The following is a 24,712-nucleotide window of genomic DNA, read 5'->3' on the forward strand; positions in this document are numbered from 1 at the left end:
TAAATAGCTCGCTATGATGAACTTCTTTATAACTAATTTTGCACATATATCCGTTATTATTTTCCTAATATTCCTGTAAGTGAAAAAATTCCTAGAAGTAAAACTTCACAGTCAAAACAGCAAAGATACTATTACAACTTGTAATATGTTGTAAACTGATCTTTAATTAGGTTGTCCCAATAATTAATCCCACTGGGAAACTATATAAGAGCTCTTTCCTATAAATGCTCAAAGACCTGAGCTATTATTATTTTAATCTTCACCAATTTTATTGTTGAAAATACATCTTAGAAATTTTTATTTCTTTGATTACTAATGAAGCAGAACATTTCATCATATTTTTTTGTCACTTGTATTTCTTCTAGTGTGTCTTATCTATTTGTACTTTTTGCCCTGTTTTCTTATTGATTTGTCTTATATGTTAAGGAAGGGAATATTTTTTTCAGTAATATACACTGCAAATGTATTTCAGTTTGACCTCACTCTTGCCATTCCGTTTATGGTATATTTTGATCATTAGAATTATTTTTCATTTGATATAGTTATATCTATCAATCATTTTCTTGTTCCAATACCTTTTGTTGAATGATCTATTCTTCCTCAAATATTTGAAAGTCTACCTTGATCATTTATTCAATTATTTTATGTGCAATTTTTGGGTCTGTCTCGGGACATTCAATTTGGTCAAAAATGAAACAATATCTATAATAGCAAATCCCCCCATGTGAAAAATAAGAAATGAGACATGATCGTGATTTATATCCTTCCCCACCCAACTCTCTCCCTTCCAATTGTTTTAAGTGTCCAAATATAACCTATAGTTCTGGTCTCTAATTTTTCTTGTAGAACACAACCCTGATAAATATCAAGAAAAAACTGGAAGCTGACATAGCCCAGTGCCAAGCAGAGGTGGAGAACTCTGTCCAAGAATCTAAAAATGCAGAGGAGAAGGCCAAGAAAGCTATCACGGATGTGAGCTCTGTTCTTTCTTTTCAGAGAGGCCGTTGGGAGATATGAAAGGGGCTTCTAAACCAGGGCATGGCAAGTAGGTTTTATCTCCACAAGACCCACAGGCAGTCAGTTGTGGCTTCCTGGAGAGGTGAAATGAGCAGAGGCAAAGTGGGGAGGAGGGCTAGGCGTGCTCAGTGATGGCTGGCTGCGGGAGGGAGGCACATGTCAGCACAGTGCCAACCTTAAGAGCATCTCCTGTATGGTCTGGGTAGGGAGGGGTGGATAGCCCACTGATATTTTTTGTGAACTTTACCAGGCGGCCATGATGGCTGAGGAGCTGAAGAAGGAGCAGGACACCAGTGCCCACCTGGAGCGGATGAAGAAGAATCTGGAGCAGACGGTGAAGGACCTGCAGCACCGTCTGGATGAGGCTGAGCAGCTGGCCCTGAAGGGCGGGAAGAAGCAGATCCAGAAACTGGAGAACCGGGTAGAGTGGCTACAGAGGACTCTTACTCTAAAAGTGATATCCAGTTCAGCAGCCTCAGGCAGAACCACAATCCGGAAAGTTAGATGGTGGGAAAGTGGCCACTGACTGAGTAGACTGCAAACTTAGTTTGAGGACTACTTACCAAACTCCCTGGGAGCCAAATTTCCCACCCATTTCAGTTTTGCTGGCCCCTACTCTCCAACACACACAAATCCACAGATGTGAAATCTGTAGTCTCCCTCCTTCTCCCCCTCCTGGGTCTTATTCCCTACCCAGGTCTCCTAATCTCCAAACACAATCTGCAATCCGGTATATTTCTCACTGCATCCTGGAGAGTGATTGGCACTTCCTCCAGGCTAGTGCAATTCACCAGGAAAGTCAATGTGTCACACAGGACTGTCCTGCTTTTGCTTCACCTGGGAAGGTATTTTGTAGTTGTTTAGTTTCTTTGCTGATCGTTCCCTTTGTTTTCTGTTACCCTTGTTTTTCCCCTTTAGACCTGTGATGGTTTATTTCATTTGTTGTCAGAATGGGCTCTACTACCAGTTAACATTTTGGGGAAGGGCTCTGCAGAGGAGATTGTCAGAATGTCTCTGTTGTAACTGGGAGAGAGCAAATGAAAGAGTGGGAGGGAAAGAGGAGGCAGAGAAGGAAACCACTTTTCCCACTAGGAAAGACCCAAATACAGTCATTCTTTATGCCAGTCTCCCAACGACTGATCACCAGTACTTATACACTTTAAATGTGAAGGCTAAAATCTACAAGGCATGAGTAATAAGCAAACACCAGGGAAGTTAGAGCTCACCAAAAAATTTATTTAAATGCTTATTTTTAATTATTCCCAGTCCTATTCTATTAAAATGAGCTTAGGCCTGTCCTTATGGATCTCACCCTCAAGGGAGCGACTAGATCCCATACCACCCTCTTTGATTTCTGGGTTGGCAGGGAGCCCTCAGCCAGCCTCCCCCTTGCATGGTGAGGAACCTTGAAAGTCCTCAAATTCCCAGCTGCCCAGTTACTTTGGTTTCATAAACTTTACAGAGGCCTAGAGAGCACTCCCAGGGAAACAGATGTCTTATAGAACCTGATGGAAGGAAGCTTCCCAGGACCCGTGAGGCAGGGGGTGAGGGGTGGGAGTCTTATTTGAAAGAGTGCCCAGAGTTAGCCTGTTCCACTAGTAGATTTCAAAGTTGATCTGGTGAGTCTGCAAGTGCCGAGGCGTGCCCTATCTGTGGTGGCTGGGATTCTGGGTGGCTGCCCGCCACCCACATTTCTTGGCTCTCTCTGGATTATGGAGTTGGGGCCAGAGTTGGTGAGCTGAGTTCTCGGTGGTATCCTCTCCCTTCAAGACGTCAGGAAAGGTGGAAGCAGCTATGAAATTAACACCTGTGTAGCGCTTTATCACTTAAAAATTACTTCCACATCCTTTGTCTAATTTGATCCCCACCTTGAGATAACTTGGGCAGGAATTATAATCTTCAGCCTAAATATACAGAAACTCATGCCCAGGTTCTCTCCATGACCCCTGCTGCCTTACTTGATCAGGAATCAAGGCCACCATGAAGAGTTGTGCAAGTTTCACTTGTGGGGAGAAGTTGGGGCTGAAGCACAGCCTCACCATGCTATGTGGCCTGAGAGGAAGGGACATCTTTTGCAAAGTCCGACCCAATAACCAAGCTGTGTGCGCCTGGGGCTGCCCCTGCCCAAAGAAGGGGCATCTTGTTCTCATTTGTGCAAAGCCACTATTAAGAAGTCTTGTGAATAAAATGTGGTTTCTGAGCCCTAGGAGGAGACACTTTTGCAAACTATAATTAGAGGATATTGAGTTCACCCTAAAATGACAGACACATGAGACCACGAGAGAAGCCTGGGAGATCTGACTTGAATTCTGCGTTCTTTTCACCACATCCAGGTGCGGGAGTTGGAAAATGAGCTTGATGCTGAGCAGAAGAGAGGAGCTGAAGCTCTGAAAGGGGCCCACAAATACGAGAGAAAAGTCAAGGAAATGATGTACCAGGTAGAGATCTCAAAACCTCAGTGAACACTTTATCTGTCAATCAGACCTTGTCAGACTCAGCAGTGGGCTAGGGAGCCCCTGGCATTGCTGTTCTGTTTACAGGCTGAAGAAGACCGCAAGAACATCCTCAGGCTCCAGGATCTGGTGGACAAGCTTCAGGCTAAAGTGAAGTCTTACAAGAGACAGGCTGAGGAGGCCGTGAGTACTGGAAATCCCAGGAGCCCACGCTGGCCTGCGTGTCCCCAAGCCCTGAGCAAGAGTGCATTCCTGTTTCCTGGAGTACACAAAACAAACCTGAGGCCTGAGTTTTCACAGGCTATAAACACAAGGATGCTTGTCCTCCTCTCTCCCCTGGTCTGTATTACACAATCCTGCCTCATCACCTCCTCTGTGCTGCTTGCCTCATCCCACATGGCCCGACCCCCTTGCTCCCTTCACACTCCTGCAGCCCACCTCTATCTCACCTCACCCATCCCAAAGCATCTTAGCCCACCTGCCAGCCTCGGTTCACCCTGACTCAGATCACCTAGGCACACCCCGCCAGCCCTCCCTGCCCCATGACCTGACCTTAGACACCCCACCCTGGTTCACATCATCCCGGCCCACCCCCTCCTCCCTGGTCCCCACCACTTCATCCTTTTTCAGCTCTCCCTAACTCCCACCACTCTAGTTCATCTTTTTCATCTGCCCTTGATCAAATAGGGGAAACCAACAGGGAGAAAATGGAATCAGCTAAAACCAACATTTCCCAAAGAATCTTCTGGACACACTAGGTCTGAGGTTATGTTAGCAGGAAACCAGGGCTGGGAGTTGGCGGGGAGGCAGGGCGGCGGTGTTTTCTTTTACAGAAAAGAAATAGTTTGGGAAATGCTGGGTTAAACAAAGCTGAAGTGACTGCTTTCCTTCAGGATTTCTCAGATTTTGTAGGGCATATGTAATTGACTCTTCAAAGTGGAAGAGGCATTCTAGAATGTAGCATTTCCTACCCTTAATGGACCTGGGAACCTTTTTATTATATGCAGAGCATCCCATAGGACTAGTGTTCTGAAGAACAAAACTGGGGGACTCTGCCCTAGATAAGGGACAACACATGGCTTCTCTCCTTGTCCTTTTTCTTCCCTGCCCAGGAGGTTGGTTGGTTCCATCCTGATTTCAAGGAGGCAGACCTAAACTGGTTACATGTCGGGAGAGTTTCATGTCCATTGCATTAGTACAGTCACAGTAGGACTGCCTAGGAGGTCACCTTTGTCAGGAACCCTTGGTTCATGGTGAAATAGACCCACACAATGCCCTGGTCACAGGCAGATGGTGCTGGTGCAGAAATAAGGCAAAGGGGACTTGGGCCATATGTCCTGACACCTCCAACTGCCTTGGAAAGACTCTGGACTTGAGTCTCATTCAAAGAGCTCCAGTGGGAAAGACAGCATAGAGGAGGGGTGTAAGGGAACAGAGGTGCAGGTGCTGAGAGCTCAGCTTTCTGTCCTCTACTGTCAGGTCTGGAGCCCAAGCTCTCCTTGTTCTCCAGTTCCCCAGAGGCCTGCAGGGACTGAGGGCCTCAGAGACAGAGTAGAGGTTCCTCAACCTCCTACCCCTCATCTTCTGTTCAGGAGGAGCAGGCCAACACGCAGCTGTCCAGGTGCCGGAAAGTCCAGCACGAGCTAGAGGAGGCTGAGGAGCGGGCCGACATTGCTGAGTCCCAGGTCAACAAGCTGAGAGTCAAGAACCGAGATGTGGGGGGCCAGGTGAGAGCAGACTACTTCCCCAGAAGTCCTGAGCCCAGGACCAAGAGAGGGTGTCTGTGGATGCCTCTTCCCTGATGCTGGTCATCCACTCACAAATGTCACTACTTTAGCCAGGACCCTGTGGTTCTAGGCTCACAGGAGAACAAACAGAGAGGGACCAGAAGCCACACATCTTATTAACTCATCCCTCCCTGTTGCAGGAGGCTCTGCCCAATAACTAAGGCCCTGCTTTCCAGGGAATGCATCTTCCCTTCTCCAGGGGCTTACCTGCTTTGTTTTTACAATGCCATTCCTTAATATTTATCTGACGTTGCAGCCTGTCCTGCTGCCCCACTTGAAGATGATATTCAGCCTCACCTTTGTTTGACTCAAATCCTGTGTACAATTTTTTTTCTCCCACAGAAGATGGAAGAGTGAGGCCCTCCTGATGCCCGTTGCCATGGGCACCTCTGGGAGAGTGGAGAGAAGATATTGTGAGAAATAAATTCCTCTAACTACTCAGATACTCAGCTGTACTGTGTTTATTATTGTGGTCCATTTCCCCTTCCATGGAGTGGTTTTTAGATCCTTGCCTGATCTCTTATTCCCGTAAAGAAAGTAAGGAATATGAAAGTGGAGACTCCTGGCCGCATGCAGAAAGGTGGAAATCCAGCCCATTGCCAGATAAAGTACCAGCTTCCAAGGCATTTAAAAATAAAGAACCTTTCAGATAACTATAGCACGTTTTCTTCCTAGGAACTCATGATTCTTTCAAATTCAGTTACCCATTTTCTCCCTGAATTTTCAGATAGGGAAACTGGGCTCAGATAGATTAAGTACGCTGGCTGTAGTTGTCCATGGCAGGGTGGAGACTAGACCCCAATATCCCAGACTCCCACACAGGGCTCTTTCCACCAAACATCTCTGATTTTCCATCCCACCCCTCTTAGGGATCATGTCTGCACTGAGACCCACCCACAGCTCCCATAACATCTGAGCAGGTGGTAGGTACTCTCAAATGCATGCACTCCTCGGAGGGCAGGTGTTTTGGGAAAGACTGGATTGTGGCTTGCCTATCTTGCAAGCCTTGCTTCTCCTTCTGTCTGGGATCACTCCTCTCTTCCTACCTGGATCCATCTCATGGTGCTCAGGGCCAAAATGTGAAGGGAACAGTTGGACCTGGGGAGCTATTCACTTCCAAAGTCTAGACTGAGTCTGGGCCTAGGCACTCAAAAAGAAATTGCTAGTTTTAGGGCTCACTCCTGGACCCTAACATCCCACTGATACTCATTATGTTAATTCACTTACCCTGAAGGGGTGGGAATGTAGCAGGTTGGAATAAGGACAGGCTTGGGAGGCAAGACTAAATTTAAGTCCCAGGCTGATCATTAATAGCTGTAGCTGTGTGGCCTTGGGTTGGTTACACACATTCTCTGAACCTGACGTGCTTCAAACTGACCTGTGTGGTCAGGAGCAGGAGCTGTGGGTTCTAGAAACCTGAATGGGATCCTGATGTCACATGCCAACTGTGTGTCCTTGGGCAAGATACTCTCTTCTCTGAGCCCAATTTTCTTATTCTATAAAGCAGAAATAACAATAAAAATTACAGCTTCACTGGAACAGATGAGGGGGTTGGGTGACAAGGGTGCAGGGTTTCTTTTGGGGGTAATGAAGATGTTCTAAAATTGATTATGGTGATGGATATATCATTGTGTGTAAACTCAAAGCCATCAAATTGTACAGTATGTGAATTATGTCTCAATACAATCATTGACTGGTAGTAAGTACTGGCTTACAATGTACTAGGCAATGAGATAAGTACACTGTCCTCTAACATCTTGGATCATCCCTTCTGTCTGGCCTTCTAGATTGCCTTTTCCATCTCATCACCAGCCCACACCAAGTGCCTTTGACACAATGGGGCTGAAAGTTGAGGAGTCCTGGCAGCAGTGATGGTGGCAGGAAATGATTCTGAGGTCAGGTGACCTCAGATGTCTGATGTCGCCATTATCACCATCATCAGCACCACCTTCACCTTTGCCATCCTCACTATCATCATCACCACCATGGGCACCACAACCACCACCATCATCATCACCATTGCTAAACTTTAGGAATGAAAAAGTCTATTAACAATGATCTATGCTCCTCAGTTTCACAGGCAAGGAAACTGAAGCCATTCTCAAAGTCCCCAGATACCAGTCCCTAGTCCAGCCCTCTTGCCACTCCACATTGCTCTCCCAATAAGAGTGATAATGCCACTTCGTATACAAAGAAAAATTGTGTACGATGTTAAGCAGTCCCATGTCTGTTTTTCTCCTTTCCATTTCAGTCCCCCAACAAATGTACCAGGAGATCGGACAGGTATTAATACCCTCGTTTTCTAGACATGTTGCAGACAGGGTACAGCTTACCCAATGCTGAGCAGGGAATCAGAGGGCAGCTCTTCAAAGTTGCCATACAGCACAGAGTCTCACAGTGGTGGGTTTTCCTTCTGTGTGGTGTGTGCTGTACTGGTAAAATCCCTGGGTGCCAACCTGCCTGGGTCCCGGTCCTGCCCCATCACTCACTAGCTTTGTGATTTGAGGCAAATTACTTCACAACTTTAAGTTTCAGCTTCCTTGCATGTGAAATGGTGTATAACAATGTACTTTATAGTGTTGTTTTGAGAGGTAAATAAGAATATGGAAGAATTGCCCTTGATCTAGAGCCTGGCATATAGTTAGCACTCTGGCAACCTGTTATCATAATGGGGAGGGGGAAACATGACCTCAGGACATAGGTAGAGTGTAAGACAGGTCCAGATGGACAACAGTCGGGGGCTTTTGCTGTGTCTCTAAGGGACTTCCTCTGGTTTGAGGAGTTAATACACCAGGCAATTGAAGGTTATATAAAAAAAAAACATAAAAATTCCTATGGAATCACTACTCCCTGACAAAAACAGGTCTGAATTCCATCTGCTCAAGTACCCCCCAAATTACCTGTGGATCCCGAGGAAGAAGCCACCCCCAAGTGTCTCTGACTTACCTGGCCCTCGACATCCCAGCCCTGAGTTAAAAGAGAAAAGAGTTAAAAGTTAAAAGATCTCTGAGTTAAAAGAGAAAAAACATTCCTGTACCCTTCATAGTTCATAACAGTGTTTTAATACCGCATCAAAATCCCAATTATTGGGGGTGGCCAGTTGGCTCAGCTGGTTAGAGCGCGAGCTCTGAAAGACAGGGTTGCTGGTTCAGTTCTCACATGGGCCAGTGAGCTGTGCCCTCCACAATTAGATTGAAGACAATGAGCTGCCACTGAGCTTCCGGAGGGGCGGCCGGATGGCTCAGTTGGTTAGAGCGTGAGCTCTCAACAAGGTCGCTGGTTCAATTCCCACATGGGATGGTGGGCTGTGCCCCCTGCAACTAAAGATTGAAAACGGCAACTGGATTTGGAGCTGAGCTGCGCCCTCCACAACTAGATTGAAGGACAACAGCTTGAACTCTGGAGAAACACACTGTTCCCCAATAAAATTTAGTAAATAAATAAATAAACAAACAGAAGGCAGAAGCCAGGATTCCATTAATTATTTAAGAATCCCAATTATTGAATGGAGATGATGAATGAATGAATGAATGAATGAGAATATTTCATACCTAGACATCAAGTATGCCCTGATGAGAATAAAATTTGTTTTTCCTGAGGACTGGAAGAAAGAGAAGGGAGTGAACATGAGACTCCTGTCCTGCGTGTTCTTCCCCAGCATCTGCAAGCCAAATTCCAGCTCTTAGGCTCTTTGGTGGGGTACCCCTGGCCCCTCTAAATTGAACAGGAGGTAGAGAGGATCTTGCCTGGGATCTCCCACCCAGTGAGATAGAGAGTACACAGGACCAAAGCTCGGGTTCCTGCCTTGGCACAACATACTTTCCAGGAGGCCTCGGTAAGTCAGAGGATGTCTCAGGTTCAGCATGAGGCTGAAAGCTGACTACCTGTCTACACAATGGGGTTGTTGAAAGATTCCTATGATACTGTGCAGGTTTCCTCAACTATGCAGTACTGCCCAAACCGGAGATGGCATTTTGGTTGTTTTATTAACAATAGTGATAAGAAAACTGGTGATGATATTATTGTTGTTATTCAGCAGTGAAACCTAGGCGCAAAACTGGACTCTGAGCTCCCGGGACTTGGAGAGCAGAGCCTACCCTGGCCTACAGGCCCTTTCAAAGAGGAGCTTTGCTGCCACCTCCTGGCTGTGGAAAGACATGCTTTTCATTATGCAAATGACCTAGAGATTACACTCCTAAAATCTTGACATTAGACAGAGATGTTTGGGAATCATAATCATCAGGCCCAGGCCCCTGGTTTTGCAGAGGAGAAAATTCAGATTAGTGACAGTATCGGGTAACCTTCAGGATATAGTGTCAGAACTAGACACCCAGGTCTCCTGGCTCCCAGGCCAGGGTTCCCCCAACTGAATGTCCGTAGAAGAAAGAGGACCCTGCATAATCTCGAGATGGTGGGCTAGGACCAACTGGGCAGAGAGAATGGCCCTGGTAATGGAAGGTGGGACCGTGGTCAAGGGTCTCCTCCCCAGACCTCATTCTCCTCATCCTAGGATTTTCTGCCAGGATGGAAGAGAAGGCAGTGCACCTCCACAAACTGCCTATTGCCCCTAGCAGTGAAAGTGGCCAGAACTAAATGCCTCTGAGATGAAGGTGGCGCATGGCAGTTCCAACAAGCCCAAGACAAAGACCCAAGATAAAGGATCAGGGTGTCCATTCCACAGAGAGATACCCAAGGTCAGGACCTGTGCCCTTTGACCCATCAGACCCCTTCCAACTTTTTTCAGTGCCCCAAGAGATTGAAGCAGTAGGCCTCCTTGCCCTCTGGCTTTTGGTTGGGCCCAGCCAGTGGGGAGTTGAGATAGAAGAACAGAGGGAAGGAGACTGAGGTCAAGGGTGTTTATTCCCTGTGTCCCTCCCTGCAGTCAAAGGTTCCATTTCCTAACAGACATCCCACTTCCCCAGCCCTCTCCACCTCCAGTAACTGGTCACCTCACCCCATGCCCACATCTTTGTAAAGTCCCTTCTTTAAACACTCCTCATATTATGCTAATTTAAGTGTGCCATCTATTTCCTGCTGACACCCTAACTTATATGGGACCTCTGCCCAGGACATCTATTTCACTGCTCCATGTCCCCTCCCATGGAGCAGGACCAGACAACCATGCAAAGTAAGAGTGCTACCTCACTGTAGCATGTGGACAATTCCATGTTATAAATCCCATTCAGATAGTTAATGACACATTCAGTTTCCTTGTACATTTCAGTTTGGCACAGACCTTCATCAAAATCAAGATTTTAGGATTGCTTCCAAGTCCCTTATTTTATTTAAACCAGAGTTCACACTCATAGTTTTTGAGCCCAGGAAGAAGCAGTCATTTCCTCTGAGATCTACGTAGCTTCAGTTGTGTACTGGCATCAGCTCACACCAGTTCACAAAAGCCAATTATAATTTTTATGAAATTTTGTGATCTTTTGTGTTTGTGAGCACATGAAGAGGGCATGAAGCTCAGAGCCCTTTCTCCATACCTTGCCTATGCCTCTCTTCCATCTGGATGTTCCTGAATTAGATCCTTTTATAATAAACTGGTGACCTAGGAGAGGTTGTTTGACATAGGTCCTTATTGACCCCACAGATCATTCATTTAAGATTGTAACTGGATCTACAGATCCAAGATGGTGGAGTAGATAAACACTGTGCCTGCCTCCTTCCCTGAACACATTAAAATTACAACTAAATTATAGAACAATCAACCTGGAGAACCATCTGAAGCCTAGCAGAACAGAAGTTCTATCACCAAGGATATGTATTTTTTTTTTACAGCCACGTTGAGGCTGGTAGAAGGGGCAGAGACATGGAACGGGCTCACCCCACCCCTGCGTATGGTGGTTAGCATGGGACAGATATCTCAGTAGCGGAGGTCCACCTCCAGAGGAGCAAGGTACTCCAGCCCCACACCAGGCTCCCCCAGAGTACTGGTGCTGGCAAGTGGAGCTCTCACAACATCTGGCTGTGAAAAAGTGGGAATTCTGACCGTGTAGGTGGGCGGTAGGTTGCGGGAAACCCAGACATACTCTTAAAGGCCCACACATAAACTCACTCACTCGCAGGCACTCACCATGGGCTCCTGTGGAGGGACAGTGACTCCAGGGACATCTGAGACATACTGGGAGAGACTGAGTTGTGTGGCTTTGAGGTGAGGACTGGAGGGACAGTCACCATTTTCCCTGTATGGGGTCCTCCCATCCATCTGACAGGCAGACGCCATCTTTCCTGTGTTGAATCTGGCCACATGACCAAATATGAACTGAATTGATCTGGTGAGCTCTGCTGGGATCCTGACCACCAAACTCCCCCAACAACAGTGGCACTTTCTTGGGGAGCAGCGAGCCCTGCCCACGTTGAACTCTCTTGGAAAACTATTGGAATCCATGGACCCCAGGTGAGTGGCAACTGGCCTTAGCATGCTCTGAGACTTTTCCTGAGTAACTCCAGGCTCAGCACTGGTGCCACACCAGAGTCTACATTAACCTGGTAAGTATGACTCTTCCCACTCTGGTGAGTCCCTGAAACTTTGCCACACCCAACTCGTGTACCACATGAGGATTTATCAGCAGTTGAACCTTAAGGGAGCTGGCAGGTGGCAGCAGGCCTCTGGGTGCCCTGGCTTTTTGTGGTGTTCCCCCAGGTCCGGTACTGGTGGCAGCCATTCTCAGTTCGCAGCATGGCATCTCCCACCATCTTCCAGGTACAGCACAGGCAGTAACTAACCATGGATTGCTTTGCAGCTTCTACCAGGTAGTCCCTGGCTAGTCACAGGCAGTGGCTGACCGGGGCCTGCACCAGAGTCCCTCACAAGAGGCCCCAGAACCAACACACTTGGGGATTAACTTCAGACCACAGCAGAGCATCCAATTAGTCCCACAAGTGGCATGTCCAAAGGGCTGTCTCAACAGCATAAGAGCCCCCTGGGGCAAATCCCACTCAGTGGAGTAAGCCCCTCACACAGCAGCCCATAAGCTGTGGATATGACAAAACCCCACAGCCAATCAACCAGAGGGTCAATCTCACCCACTGACATGCCAAAGCAATCAAGGCTCACCTATAACAGGAGGGCACACACAAGTGACACTCCAGCATCCTAGCTCAGGTGACCAGGAAGATTGTGCCAGGGCCCCACAGGGCACATAATACATAAGGCCACCCAGCCAAGACTGGGAGATATAGCAGACCTACCTAACACAAAGAAATAAACACACAGATGCAGCCAAAATGAGGAAACAAAGAAATACATCCCAAATGAAAAAAACGTGAAAAACTCCAGGAAAAGAACTAAATGAAATAGAGGCAAGCAAACTACCAGATACAGAGTAGAAAACAATGGTTATAAGGATGCTCAAGGAACTTAATGGGAACTTCAACAAAGAGATAGCAAGCATAAAAAAGGACATGGAAACCATAAAAGAAGAACCAGTCAGAAATGAACACAAAAACTAAAATAAAGAATGCACTAGAAGAAATCACCAACAGATTATATGAAACAGAGTATTGAATCAATGATTTGGAAGACAAGGTGGCAGAAAATACCCCATCAGAAAAGAACAACAAAAAAAAGACAAAAGAAATAAGGAGAGTTTAAGATACCTCTAGGACAACATCAAGTATAACAACATTTGCATCATAGGGAGAAGGAGAAGAAAGAAAGCTAGGGATTGAGAACCTATTTGAAGAAATGATGACTGAAAACTTTTCTAACCTGGCAAAGGAAATAGATACACAAGTCCAGGAAGTGCAGAGAGTTTCAAACAAGATGAACCGAAACAGGCCCACACGTAGACATATTATAATTAAAATGGCAAAAGTTAAAGACAAAGAGAGAATCCTAAAAGCAGCAAGAGAAAAGCAGTTAATTACCTACAAGGGAGCTCCTATAACACTGTCAGCTGATTTCTCAACAGAAACTTTGCAGGCCAGAAGGGATTGGCACGAAATATTCAATGTGATGAAAAGCAAGGAACTACAACCAAGATTACTCTATCTAGCAAAGCTCTTTTAAAATGGAAGGACAGATAAAGAGCTTCCCAGACAAGAAAAAGTTCATCACCACCAAATCAGTATTATAAGGAATTTTAGAGGGACTTCTCTAAGATGAAAATAAAAAATAAAAAATATGAATAATAAATGGCAATAGCTACATGTCTATCACCAATTACTTTCAACGTAAATATATTAAATGCTTCAATTGAAAGACATAGGAGGGCTGAATGGATAAGAAAACAAAACCCTTATATATGGTGCCTACAAAGGACTCACTTCAGATTGAAAGGCACGCACAGACTGAAAGTAAAGGGATGGAAAAAAGATATATCATGAAAAAAAGCTGGGGTAGCAATACCTATACCCGACAAAATAGACTTTAAAACAAAGGCTACAACAAGAGACAAAGGAAGGACCCAGTAATGCCACTTCTGGGTATTTATCTGAAGAAAACCCAAAACACTACTTCAAGGGGACATGTGCATCCATATGTTCATTGCAACATTGTTTACAGTGGTGAAGATGTGGAGGCAGCCTGGGTGTCTCGATGGATGAATGGATAAAGAGGAGGTGTTACAGATATACAAGATATGACAATTAAGCTCGCAAACTCATCCTAGAAAAAGTGCTACATATCTTATTGCTGAATATCACTACGGTCACCTTCGAAGTACTCCCCTTGGGAAGCTATGCACTGATGCCAGCACCTAGTCTGCTCTTCAAAGCAATTTTGGAACTGTTTTTCTGAAAAGGCCATCAGAGTTGTCAGCATATTACCCTTGATGTCCTGAATGTCATCAAAATGCCTTCCTTTCAATATTTTCTTTATCTTCGGGTAAAGAAAGAAGTCACTGGGGGCCAGATCAGGTGAGTAGGGAGGGTGTTCCAATACAGTTATTTGTTTACTGGCTAAAAACTTCCTCCCAGACAGTGCCCTGTGAGCTGGTGCATTGTCGTGATGCAAGAGCCATGAATTGTTGGCGAAAGTTCAGGTTGTCTACAATTTTCACGCAGCCTTTTCAACACTTCCAAATAGTAAACTTGGTTAACTGTCCAGTTTGTACAAATTCTTAATGAATAATCTCTCTGACATCAATAAAAGGTTAGCAACATCGTTGCAACAAGTTTGTGAACTTAATTGTCAGACCTGGTACAATGGAATATTTCTCAGGCATGGAAGGAAATGGGTTCTTGCCATCTGTAGTGGCATGGAAGAACCTGGAGGGTATTATGCTGAGTAGAGTACGTCAGCTAGAGAAAGACAGATGCAATGTGATTTTGCTTATATGTGGAATCTAAAGAACAAAAGAAACAAAACAGAAAAAACTCATAGATATATAGAGAAGATTTTGATAGTTGCCAGATGGGAGGAGGATTGGGGGTTTAAAAAGTGAAAGGGGTTAATTGGTACAAATTGGTTGTTATGAAATAGTCATAAGGATGTAGGGTATAGCATAATGAATACAGTCAATAACATTGTAATAAGTAAGTATGTATGGTGTCAGGTGGGCACTAGATTCATTGGTGTGATAGATTGGATGGGACTTGGGAGGGCAAGGTGAAAAAGGTGAAGGGATTAAGAAGTACAAATTGGTAGTTACAAAATAGTCAGGGGCATGTAAAATAAAGCATTGAGAATATAGTCAATAATATGGTAATAACTATGTATAGTGCCAGGGGAGTACTAGACTACTCAGGGGGGTCATTTCTTAAATTATATAAATGCCTAACCACTATCCTGAACACCTTAAATTAATTAAATTAATATAAAATAATATTGAATGTCAACTGTAATTGAAACTTTTAAAAAGGGGGGTAAAGGTGAAGGGGAATGAGAGGTCCAAATTTCCAGGTATAAAACAAGTAAGTCATGGGGATGTGTCGTGCAGGGTGACAGGCGGGGTCTCTGGTCCCACTCCCCACATAAGAACCCAGGACATGGTGAGGCCAAAAAGGAACACCCACGGAGCCATAAGTAGGGGAGTCATATCACTATATTCTCACCGGCGGCATCCGCCTCTCTGCAATCCGCTCTTGCTAGCTCAGCCACCATCTTATTGCTAGCCCTCATTTTTTGCTAGTGTAGCCACAGCAGTTATATTAGTGGCCAATGGCTCACTGGTTACAGCTGACGGCCAACTAGCCACAGCTGATGGCCATCCAATCACAGTTGATGGCCATATACTACACAAGTGAGCACCTTTCCACGTGAGGCCAAGAGCCTGGAAACTCCACTCCTGGCTCTGTCCCCATGGGATGTAACGTACAGCATAGGCAATATAGTTCATAATATTGTGATAACATGGTACAGTGTCAGATGGTTGCTGGACTTATCACGGTGATCATTTGTGTAGGTACATAAATGTTAAATAACTATGGTGTATACCTGAAACTAATATAATATTGTATATTAGCTATATTTTTAATAAAAATCTTTTTTTAGAAAAGAAGTTTTGTAAGCCAGTTGTTATACACAAACATTATTAAAAGCTAATTTATATAAACTTACAATGAGATAAATTATATTAAAAACAAAGGGAATAATAATTCAAAACTCATAACTTCCTAATTATTTACTACATTTTATTATTATTTCTGCTCTTGAGATTGTTTACAAGTAATAAATATGTATGGCGGAAATACCATCTAACAGTCTGTTACTCTCATTCTTGTCCCATCTCCCCATTCAGTGGTGTCATGTTGATAGCTTGAAACACACCATGATGAAAATATTCACACCAGAGAAATTGGCAAACACGATGAAACAAGGCTTTTTTATTTGTTTGCTCATTAAACATTCACCAGCACACAGCACTAAGTAAAACCAATGAAATCCAAGTAAAAACAAATCTGCAATTTTGTATATAGGGGTAGTGGGGCATGCAGGGCCAAGCCCATCCCCCAACCTCCTACCAGTCCTACTAGATCAGCTTATTCAAGGCAACAAGTTGAGAGGACTTTTCAGGGCTGCGGATTTACATCCTGCAAAGTGCCGGGAAGTGGCAAGGATAGGAAGGAAAGTGCCATTCACCTCCCAATTCCACTGCTGTTCCCTGGTTATAAGAACTCACGTAGGGCCGGCCCAGTGGCTCAGGCGGTCGGAGCTCCGTGCTCCTAACGACGAAGGCTGCTGGTTCGATTCCCACATGGGCCAGTGGGCTCTCAACCACAAGGTTGCTGGTTCAGTTCCTTGAATCCTGCAAGGGATGGTGGGCTGTGCCCCCTGCAACTAGCAATGGCAACTGGACCTGGAGCTGAGCTGCGCCCTCCACAACTAAGACTGAAAGGACAACAACTTGACTTGGAAAAAATCTTGGAAGTACACACTATTCCCCAATAAAGTCCTGTTCCCCTTCCCCAATAAAAAATAAAATCTTTTTTTAAAAAAAGAAAAGAACTCACTTAGCTGTGGTAGAAAGTCAGCTTCAAGTGTCTAAGATGATTTATTGGTTCACCCAAATAAAAATTGCAGAGTAGTCAATCGTGAGGCTGACTGGACCCATGGATATGTGGTTGATTTCTTTTTTCTCTCTTTCTTTCCTCCACAGTTCTGCTTTCTTTCCTCTATATTAACTTTATTCCCAGGAAGCCTGCCCCTTTGGGATTATAAAATGGCCAGTTTAGGTCCCATATCTTACCGTCTTATGCTAGCAGCCTAAACAAAACAACTTCTCTGCCGTAGGAGTTCCAGCAAAAGTCCCAGGGCTGGTTTTCATTGGCTCTGATTGCCCGGGATGCTTGGGCCCATGGTCAGGAGGTGGTAGGAGAGGTTGGATCTTTAAGAGGTCAGGTCTGAGTCATGAGGGACCAACCCCACCCAAACTCCAGGAACTGAGAGTTCAGAGGGATGTTTCCACTTCCTCCCACTAGGTCAAGTTTCTCTTCCCAGAACCAGTGGGGGGAGGGGGGTAAGGGGACAGGGAAGCACCAACTGTTCACTATGGGGGCTCACTAGCATGTTTCTGTGGGCTTGTTGAGCCGGCTTCTCACTTTTGGAATTGGGCTGGCCATGCATTCCCACAGAGTCAGAGTGTGAACAAATCCACACAACGTCTGTAAACTCCCCGGCACAAAGTGGGCTATCTTGGAATGCCAGTTTGCATTTCCCTTCCTTCCATACTTATTCTCACTTGCCTCTTTCCCACAAAAGAGACACCATTGTGAACAAAAGATTCTAAAATATAGGATTATGTATGGTATATCTTTCTTCACTCACTGAACCGCTGGCACTCAGACCCAGCAGACACCCCCTATCCTTCAACACTTCCTAAGAGTCTTACTTCTCATAACATAACATCATTTCCTCCCCCACAATGACCTGAATTCCATGTAGGGCCTCTCACTGCTGACAGGAGCAGGGAGAAATCATTGCTCAGAAGCACTGCCCTACAGTCAGAATTTTCCTGTCCCATGAGTCAGGAAGGAGAGGTCTGGGTGGGGCCAGACAAAACATCTGGACCCAAACCAGGACAAGGCTGGGATCTGAATCCAGGGACAGCTCACAGCAGGCTGGTGGTACTGCAGAGCCATTGCTCCCTCTGAGGAGCAAGCAGACAACTCATCCATTGAACAGTGAATTCACTGAGGGCCTGTGACGTGCCACGAGCAGTTCTAAGCACTCAGAACGCAGGAGTGAAGGAAATAACAAATGTCAGCCGTGCCTTTCTCTCAAAGATATTCCAAATTCACTTCAAATGTCAACTGCTCCTCCAAGTAGTTCCTGATTCTCACCTGCCTCGTTTGCTCTTTCCCATCCCTCTGCAGACACACAACATTTCCTATCCAGGCCCGTTCATTTCCTGGTTTCTCTCCACCACTCAACTGCCAACTCCATCAAGGGACACTCTCTTCATAACCTTAGAATCTTCTAGCATTGATGAGGCAGTCCCTAGAGGTTTCTGGAAAGAAAGAACATTCAGAATGGCATTTTTGAAAATAAAATAAGTCAAATAACTCAAGTGCTTAGTAATAGAGGACTGCCTGAATGCCTTCTGGTAATAACTATAATAACAGCAGCTAGCCTTAACTGAGCATTTCTTATATGCTAGGTATTGTTTCAAGAACTTTACATGATCATCTCATTTAAATTCTCAAAAAACCTCTATGCTGGAAAATCTTATTTTATCTCATTTCACAGGTATAGCTGTTAAGAGAGGTTAGGAATTTGCCTAATGTCACACAGCTAGTAAGTGTTGGGGCCCGAACCTGCAACCACCATGCTAGTTTAGGATTACTTGAAGGGTTTGTATACTTCGAGAGTTATGTATATACTTTAAGAAGCAAAAGCACAAACAACATTTGGCTACATCGAGATGTATATATTAATGTGTTTACTAAATAAAGTCAAATGAAAAAAGCCTAAGTTAATATATACATACTGATCATAGCCATATGAAAATCTATGGATATGTCAGACAAGCCCACAATCCTGGTAATGAAATGGAGTTTCTAATCTCTTTGAGTGTTCATTTCCCTGTAAAGCTCTGTATAATTTTTTTAAACTTATCTAGCCCTGAGTTGTATGCCCTTGAGGCTGGGCAAACTACTCACTAATTTGATAGATGAATCCCTGCTGAGATGTTAAGGCGTGCAGCTGGCTTACTTCTACTCCTTCCCAGCAAATGCATCTTACAGGGATCTTCTGAAACAAAGCCTTAGTTGAAGGCTGGCTCTGGGGGAGTAGGATGGGCTCTGGGAAGTCCTGTGAGATGGAGGAGGAGAGTTTGGGATGAGGGGGATGGGGGGGCCTTGTGAAGAATGTCACAAAAGTGTCAACTTTGTCATAAAAGCTACTTCCTCTTGGCCTGCTGAGAGAGACAACTCCCCCCAGCCAAGGAAGGACACCTCTCTGCTCTGTGCTATTCTCCCAGTCCCTCAAATACCTGAGGGTGGCTTTAAGGGGCAATGGAGATAGGAAAGCCCAGGTTACTGATGTTGAATTCAGGTGATGCTAGATGGGCAGGCAGGAGGTTTTGGAGAGGGGAGGTGGGAACAGGAGACTCACCAAGACATGAGTCCAGGTTGGGCAGATACACAGCTCACGCGAGAGTTCTCCAGAAGCAGGACTGATCTGAAAATCCTCCCGGGACTGGAGCCAGCCCAGGAAATACTGAAAGAAATAGTTCCAAATGGCTGGAGGAGGTGAAAGAGGTAAAGAGAAAAGAGATGGCCTGAACTGAGAGGCGGGGAGTGGGTAGTATGCATAGGGGCAGGCTGGATTGGAGGGTAAGGGTGTGGAAACATTGCTACCTAAAGAACAGTTGGGGGAACTGGTCATGTTTAGTCTTGAGAAGAGGCCTGGAAATGCAAGTACAATTCCTAGCTTCAAATATTTAGGTAGACACTGAAGAGGAAAGAGATATTGTAGAATGTGCTATGCATTGCTCTAGTCTAGAGCCTTGCTATTCTACATACACACCAGCAACAGAATCCCCTGGGCAGAATCTCAGGCCCCTCCCAGATGTCTTGAATCCAAATGCGCACCTTAACCAGATCTCCAGGTGACTCGTGAGCACATCCCATTTGAGGAGCACAGATCCGGAGCAATTCTATCCACGATGTGGTCCAGAGTCCAGTGCCCACCTCTAAACTGTTTGTTAATGGTCTCCCATGGGATAAGTACAGAAGAGTGTTTGGGAGCTTTTCAAATAATGTGATATTGCTGTGAATCCAGTGGACCCATACCAGTGAATAGGACACATCGTCAGTATTGCAGAAGTGCTGTTGGGAGTCTGGTATACAGTGCGAGATGGGTGCTACATAGTCCTGCCCAGTAGGTCCACATGGGTTGAAGAAAAAAAATCTCTCACCACAGTTTGAGAAACTGTATTCCAGATCAGCAGTCCTCTAACTTCATTGTGTCTGAGAATCACCAGGAGGGCTTGTTAAAGTACAGCCCCACCTCCAGAGGTCTTGATTCACTAGTTCTGGGGAGGAGCCTGAGAATCTACATTTCTAACAAGCTTTCAGATCATGCTGATGCTGCTGGTCTTGGGAACATACAGTGAGAACCACTGCTGTAGAGTAGAAGACGGGTACTGACCGGTGGGTAAGAGTTACAGGACCCAGATTTCTGCTCAATGTAAAGAAGAATGTTCTAACATTGTCTAGCACAGCAACAGGTGAGCTCACTATTTACAAAATGATTTAATCCTCCCTATCTCCCTTCGACCTCCCAATACTCCTGTGAAGTGAGTTGTTATATTATTATTTCTATTTTAAAGATGAGGAAACTGACTTACCCAATGTCAAACAGCAAAACAAGTCCACATGACCTAGTAGTTCCGATGGAATGTGAAGGGCATCTCTTCAAGTGATGCTGAAGGGATTCTGTCATTAGGCAGCTTGGGTCTGGTGGTTTTAAGACCTCTCTTACCTTGAAGAATCTGGAATCTCCTCTTCCATGAATTCCAGCCAGCTGCCTTTACTGGAGCTCCTATAGATCTATCATCCCAGTTATCTTTTTTTCCCAGAAGTGAATCCCTTAATTGAAAGCCAGACACTTGACTACATCTTGAGCCTCAGGCCCTATAGTGGGTGCTGTGGCACTCCTCCAAGCCCTCCTTTGAGATAACCAGGCACTTATTACTACCACTGTTGGGACTGTTGGTGGCTGATAGCTCTCAGCTAAGTCCTTCCTCAGGAATTGCCCTCCACCCCAGAAAACCACCTCACCCAGAATCATACTCCCTTACCCAGGGCAGTCTGTATCCAATGACCGGACAAAGAGGAGATAAATGACAATCCCCTTGCTCAAATCTAAAAACCATACCAACTCGAGAGTCCCACCCCTATCACCCCACGCCCATGGAATCAGCTGAGACCACTGCCGTGACTGCATCTCAGTTCACTTCTCCCATGACCAACCCTCCTGCCTTCATTTCCCCACAGGTTGTTCAGAAGAACCAATGACATAAAGTTCACAGGTCCCCAACTTACTAGCTATGGTCTTGGGTATAGCAAGCCTGTTTTCCCATCTGTGAAATAAAAATAATAAAGTCCATTTCACAGGTCTGTTGTGGGAATTAAAAGAGACAATTCATATGGAGTGATTAAACAAGACCCGGCATACAGTCAGCATTAATAAATGGCAGATATCATCATCATCATCATCATCTTGAAGGCTTATTGTTCTTTGGGAATTATCAAATATTTTTAGGTCCAGTTGAGTTGATATCATAGTGTATCAGTTCTCAAAGTGTGTTCCATGGACCTCTGGAAGTCTTGAAGTCATTTTCAGGGGGTCTGCAAGGTCAAAACCATTTTCATTATAATTCCAAGACATCGTTTCCATTTTTCACTGTATTGACATTGACACTGATGTCAACAGTGTACAAAGCACTGTACAAAACACTGTACAAAAGCAGTGGTAAATTATTGATGCCATAGCCCACATCAAGGCAGTAGAACCAAACTGCACTACCAAACAATGAGTGGCATCATTGTACTCGTATTCCTCTCTGCCAGATACTCTCGGAAAACACAAAATTCAGTTTCACTTAAGTATGTCCTTAATGAGGCAGTACAAATAATTAATTTTATTAAACCACAATCCTTGAATACTTTTTATAAATATTCTGTGTGATTAAATTGAAAGAATACAAAAGGACTTCTGCAAACTGAAGTATGATGATTTTCTTGAGTAAAAGCACTTGTGCAATTGAGTTACAAGCTGCACCAGCTACTTTTTTCATGAAACACCATTTTTATTTTATTATAAGGCTAGATTTTACAAACTGTGTGTTTTGCAGACCATGTCTTGAAAGTGAACGAAGCATGTTTATCACTTAAGGAAAAACAAATGATATTTAATAAAAATAATAATAATAATACTTGTGGCCAATGATACAATTTGAGCTTTCAAATGAAAAACTAGAATTTTTGAAAAATTTGTATCTTCTACCATGAAAGCGATTGATAGCTTCCCAATACTTAAAGACATTTCTGATGAGAATGGTAGTGATATTAATAAATGATTTTTATATTATACTGTATATTAAAATGTGTTAACATTTGAAATATCTGCAAAACTCAGTGAACCAATAATTTCCCAATGACCAATGCATGATGTTACAAAATCATCCATGAGTAAAAGATGCACACAAAGTACAAAATAGTCCAGTCAACATGGCAGAGTAAATGCTGTGCTTAGCTTCTCTCATGACCACATCAAAATTACAACTAAACTACAGAACAACCATCATTGAGAATTGCCTAAAGTCTAGCTGAACCAAAACCCTATAACTAAGGACATACAAAGAAGCCACCTCAAGACTGGTAGGAGGAGCAGACATGCGGAATGAGCTGGTCTTGCACCCATGTGTGACCATTAATAATTGGGAGGGGTATCTCAGCTGTGAAGGTCCCCACCCCTGAGGAGCAAGGGGTTCCATCCTAACACCAGACTCCCCAGCCCAGGGTTTCAGTCCTGGGGAGGGAAGTCCCCATAACTTCTGGTTGTGCAAACCAGCATAGATTGTGGCTGAGTGAGTCAAGGGGCAACTGCAGTCCTAGGCACTCCTCTTAAAGGACCCATTCATGGATTTACTTGCTAATGGACTCACTCACTCTGAGCTCCAATACTAGGGCAGCAGCTGGAAAGGTGCCAAGGACATATGGGGAGAAACTGAGTTGTCTGGCTCCAGGGTAAGGTCTGGAGGGGAAGCTTTCTCCTGGATGGAGGAGCTAGCAGCAGCCATTGTTTCTTTGTTGAGCCCTCCCCAATCCGAGAGTGCAGATGCAGGTGGCCACCATATCTGAGTCTCCATCAACCAAGCTAACACTGTTTGTTCATCCCACCCTGGTAATTTCCTGAGACCCTGCCCCACCCAACTTTAGACACACCCATGCCACTTCGGGTGGCTTGCCCGTATAAACAAATGTCTTGGCTCATGCTGCAGATTTTCCGAAAATCTCTCAAAGGTTCACAAAACCCAAACAAACAGCATCTGGCTTCAGCATGTCCCACACGTCTGACTGAACATCCCTAAGCCTGGCACTAGTGAAAACCAGCCTGTTTGTGGCTTGGCCTCTTGAGGCACCTCCAAGCCCAGTGTGGGCAGTGACCATCTTCAAATTGCTTTGTGGTTCACACCAGGTGGCCCTGGGCAAGTCACTGGCTGTGGCTGAACTTGACCTGCAGTAGGTTCCCTCTCAGGAGGTCCCAGGGCTGGGACACCTGGTGGCCAGCTTCAGTCCCAGCCAGAGCATCATCCAGCTGCCTCCAAGGATGACAAACCCAAAGGAAGGACTGGGCAGGCACCAGAGCTTTGCTAAAGCAAATCTTCCTCTGTAGGGTCAGCCCCTGCACAACAGCTCCTCCACTGCAGTCACAGCCAGTCCTCAAAACCAATCAGCCCCAAAGTCAAACTGCAACCAAGGCTCAATACACAAGGGACACACCTGGAGCACTCGGCTCTGGTGACCAGGAGACTAAACCACTAGGCCCCATAGGACACCTAATACATAAAGCCATTCTACTAAGACAAGGAGGCATAGCAGCCCTACCTAATACATAGAAAGAAACACAGGAAGGTAACCAAAATGGGGAGACAAAGAAACATGTCTCAAATAAAGGAACAGAACAAAGCTCCAAAAAAAGAATTAAATAAAATGGAGACAAGAAACTTACCAGACACAGAGTTCCAAACACTGGTTATAAAGGCTGCTCAATGATCTCAGGGAGAATTTCAACAAATAGATAGGAAACATAAAAATGAAGATAGAAAACACAAAATGGAACCAATCAGGAATAATCACTACAATAATTGAAATGAAGAATACATAAGAGAAAATCAACAGTAGATTAGATGCAGTAGAGAATCAAATCAGCAATTTAGAAGACAAAGTAGCAGAAAACACCCAAACAGAACAACAAAAAGAAAAAATAATCAAAAAAAAAAAAATGAAGACAGTTTAAGGGGTCTTTGGGACAATATTAAGCATAACAACATTCGCATCATAGGGGTACCAGAGGAGAAGAGAGAAGGAGCAAGGAATTGAAAACCTATTTGAAGAAATAATGACTTAAAAGTTTTCTAATCTGGCAAAGGAAATAGACATACAAGCCCAGGAAGTGCAGAGAGTCTCAAAGAGAACCCAGATAGGCCTACACCAAGATACATCATAATTAAAATGCCAAAGGTTAAAGATAAAGTCTTAAAAGCAACAAGAGAAAAATAGTTACCTACAAGGAAGCTCCCATAAGACTGTCAACTGATTTCTCAACAAAAAATTTTGCAGGTCCGAAGGGACTGGTACCAAATATTGAAAGTGATGAAAAGCAAGGGCCTACAACCAAGATTATTCTACCCAGCAAAACTTTCATTTAGCATCGAAGGACAGATAAAGAGCTTCCCAGACAAGAAAAAGCTAAAGGAAGGAGTTCATTACCACCAAATCAGTATTACAAGGAATGTTAGAGGGACTTAAGATAAAAAATATAAACAAAAGCAGAGGCAG

General features: G+C 44.6%; 1 protein-coding gene across 1 annotated transcript in view; it reads left to right on the forward strand.

Moving 5' to 3' along the window:
- LOC308488405 (myosin-13) overlaps positions 1 to 5,658 on the forward strand; it is a gene marked incomplete at its 5' end in the record, with an annotated part of 50,382 nt that extends 44,724 nt beyond the window's left edge. Inside the window, 6 exons of the mRNA XM_081028076.1 lie at positions 847 to 972; positions 1,268 to 1,438; positions 3,351 to 3,455; positions 3,558 to 3,653; positions 5,063 to 5,197; positions 5,600 to 5,658. Coding sequence (XP_080884202.1) covers positions 847 to 972; positions 1,268 to 1,438; positions 3,351 to 3,455; positions 3,558 to 3,653; positions 5,063 to 5,197; positions 5,600 to 5,614 — 648 coding nt within the window. The 3' untranslated portion in view covers positions 5,615 to 5,658. The remainder of the gene's footprint in view (positions 1 to 846; positions 973 to 1,267; positions 1,439 to 3,350; positions 3,456 to 3,557; positions 3,654 to 5,062; positions 5,198 to 5,599) is intronic.
- Between the last annotated feature and the right edge of the window lie 19,054 nt (positions 5,659 to 24,712).

This window comes from Rhinolophus hipposideros (assembly GCF_964194185.1).
Source record: "Rhinolophus hipposideros genome assembly, chromosome: 20".
Taxonomy (NCBI): Eukaryota; Metazoa; Chordata; class Mammalia; order Chiroptera; family Rhinolophidae; genus Rhinolophus; species Rhinolophus hipposideros.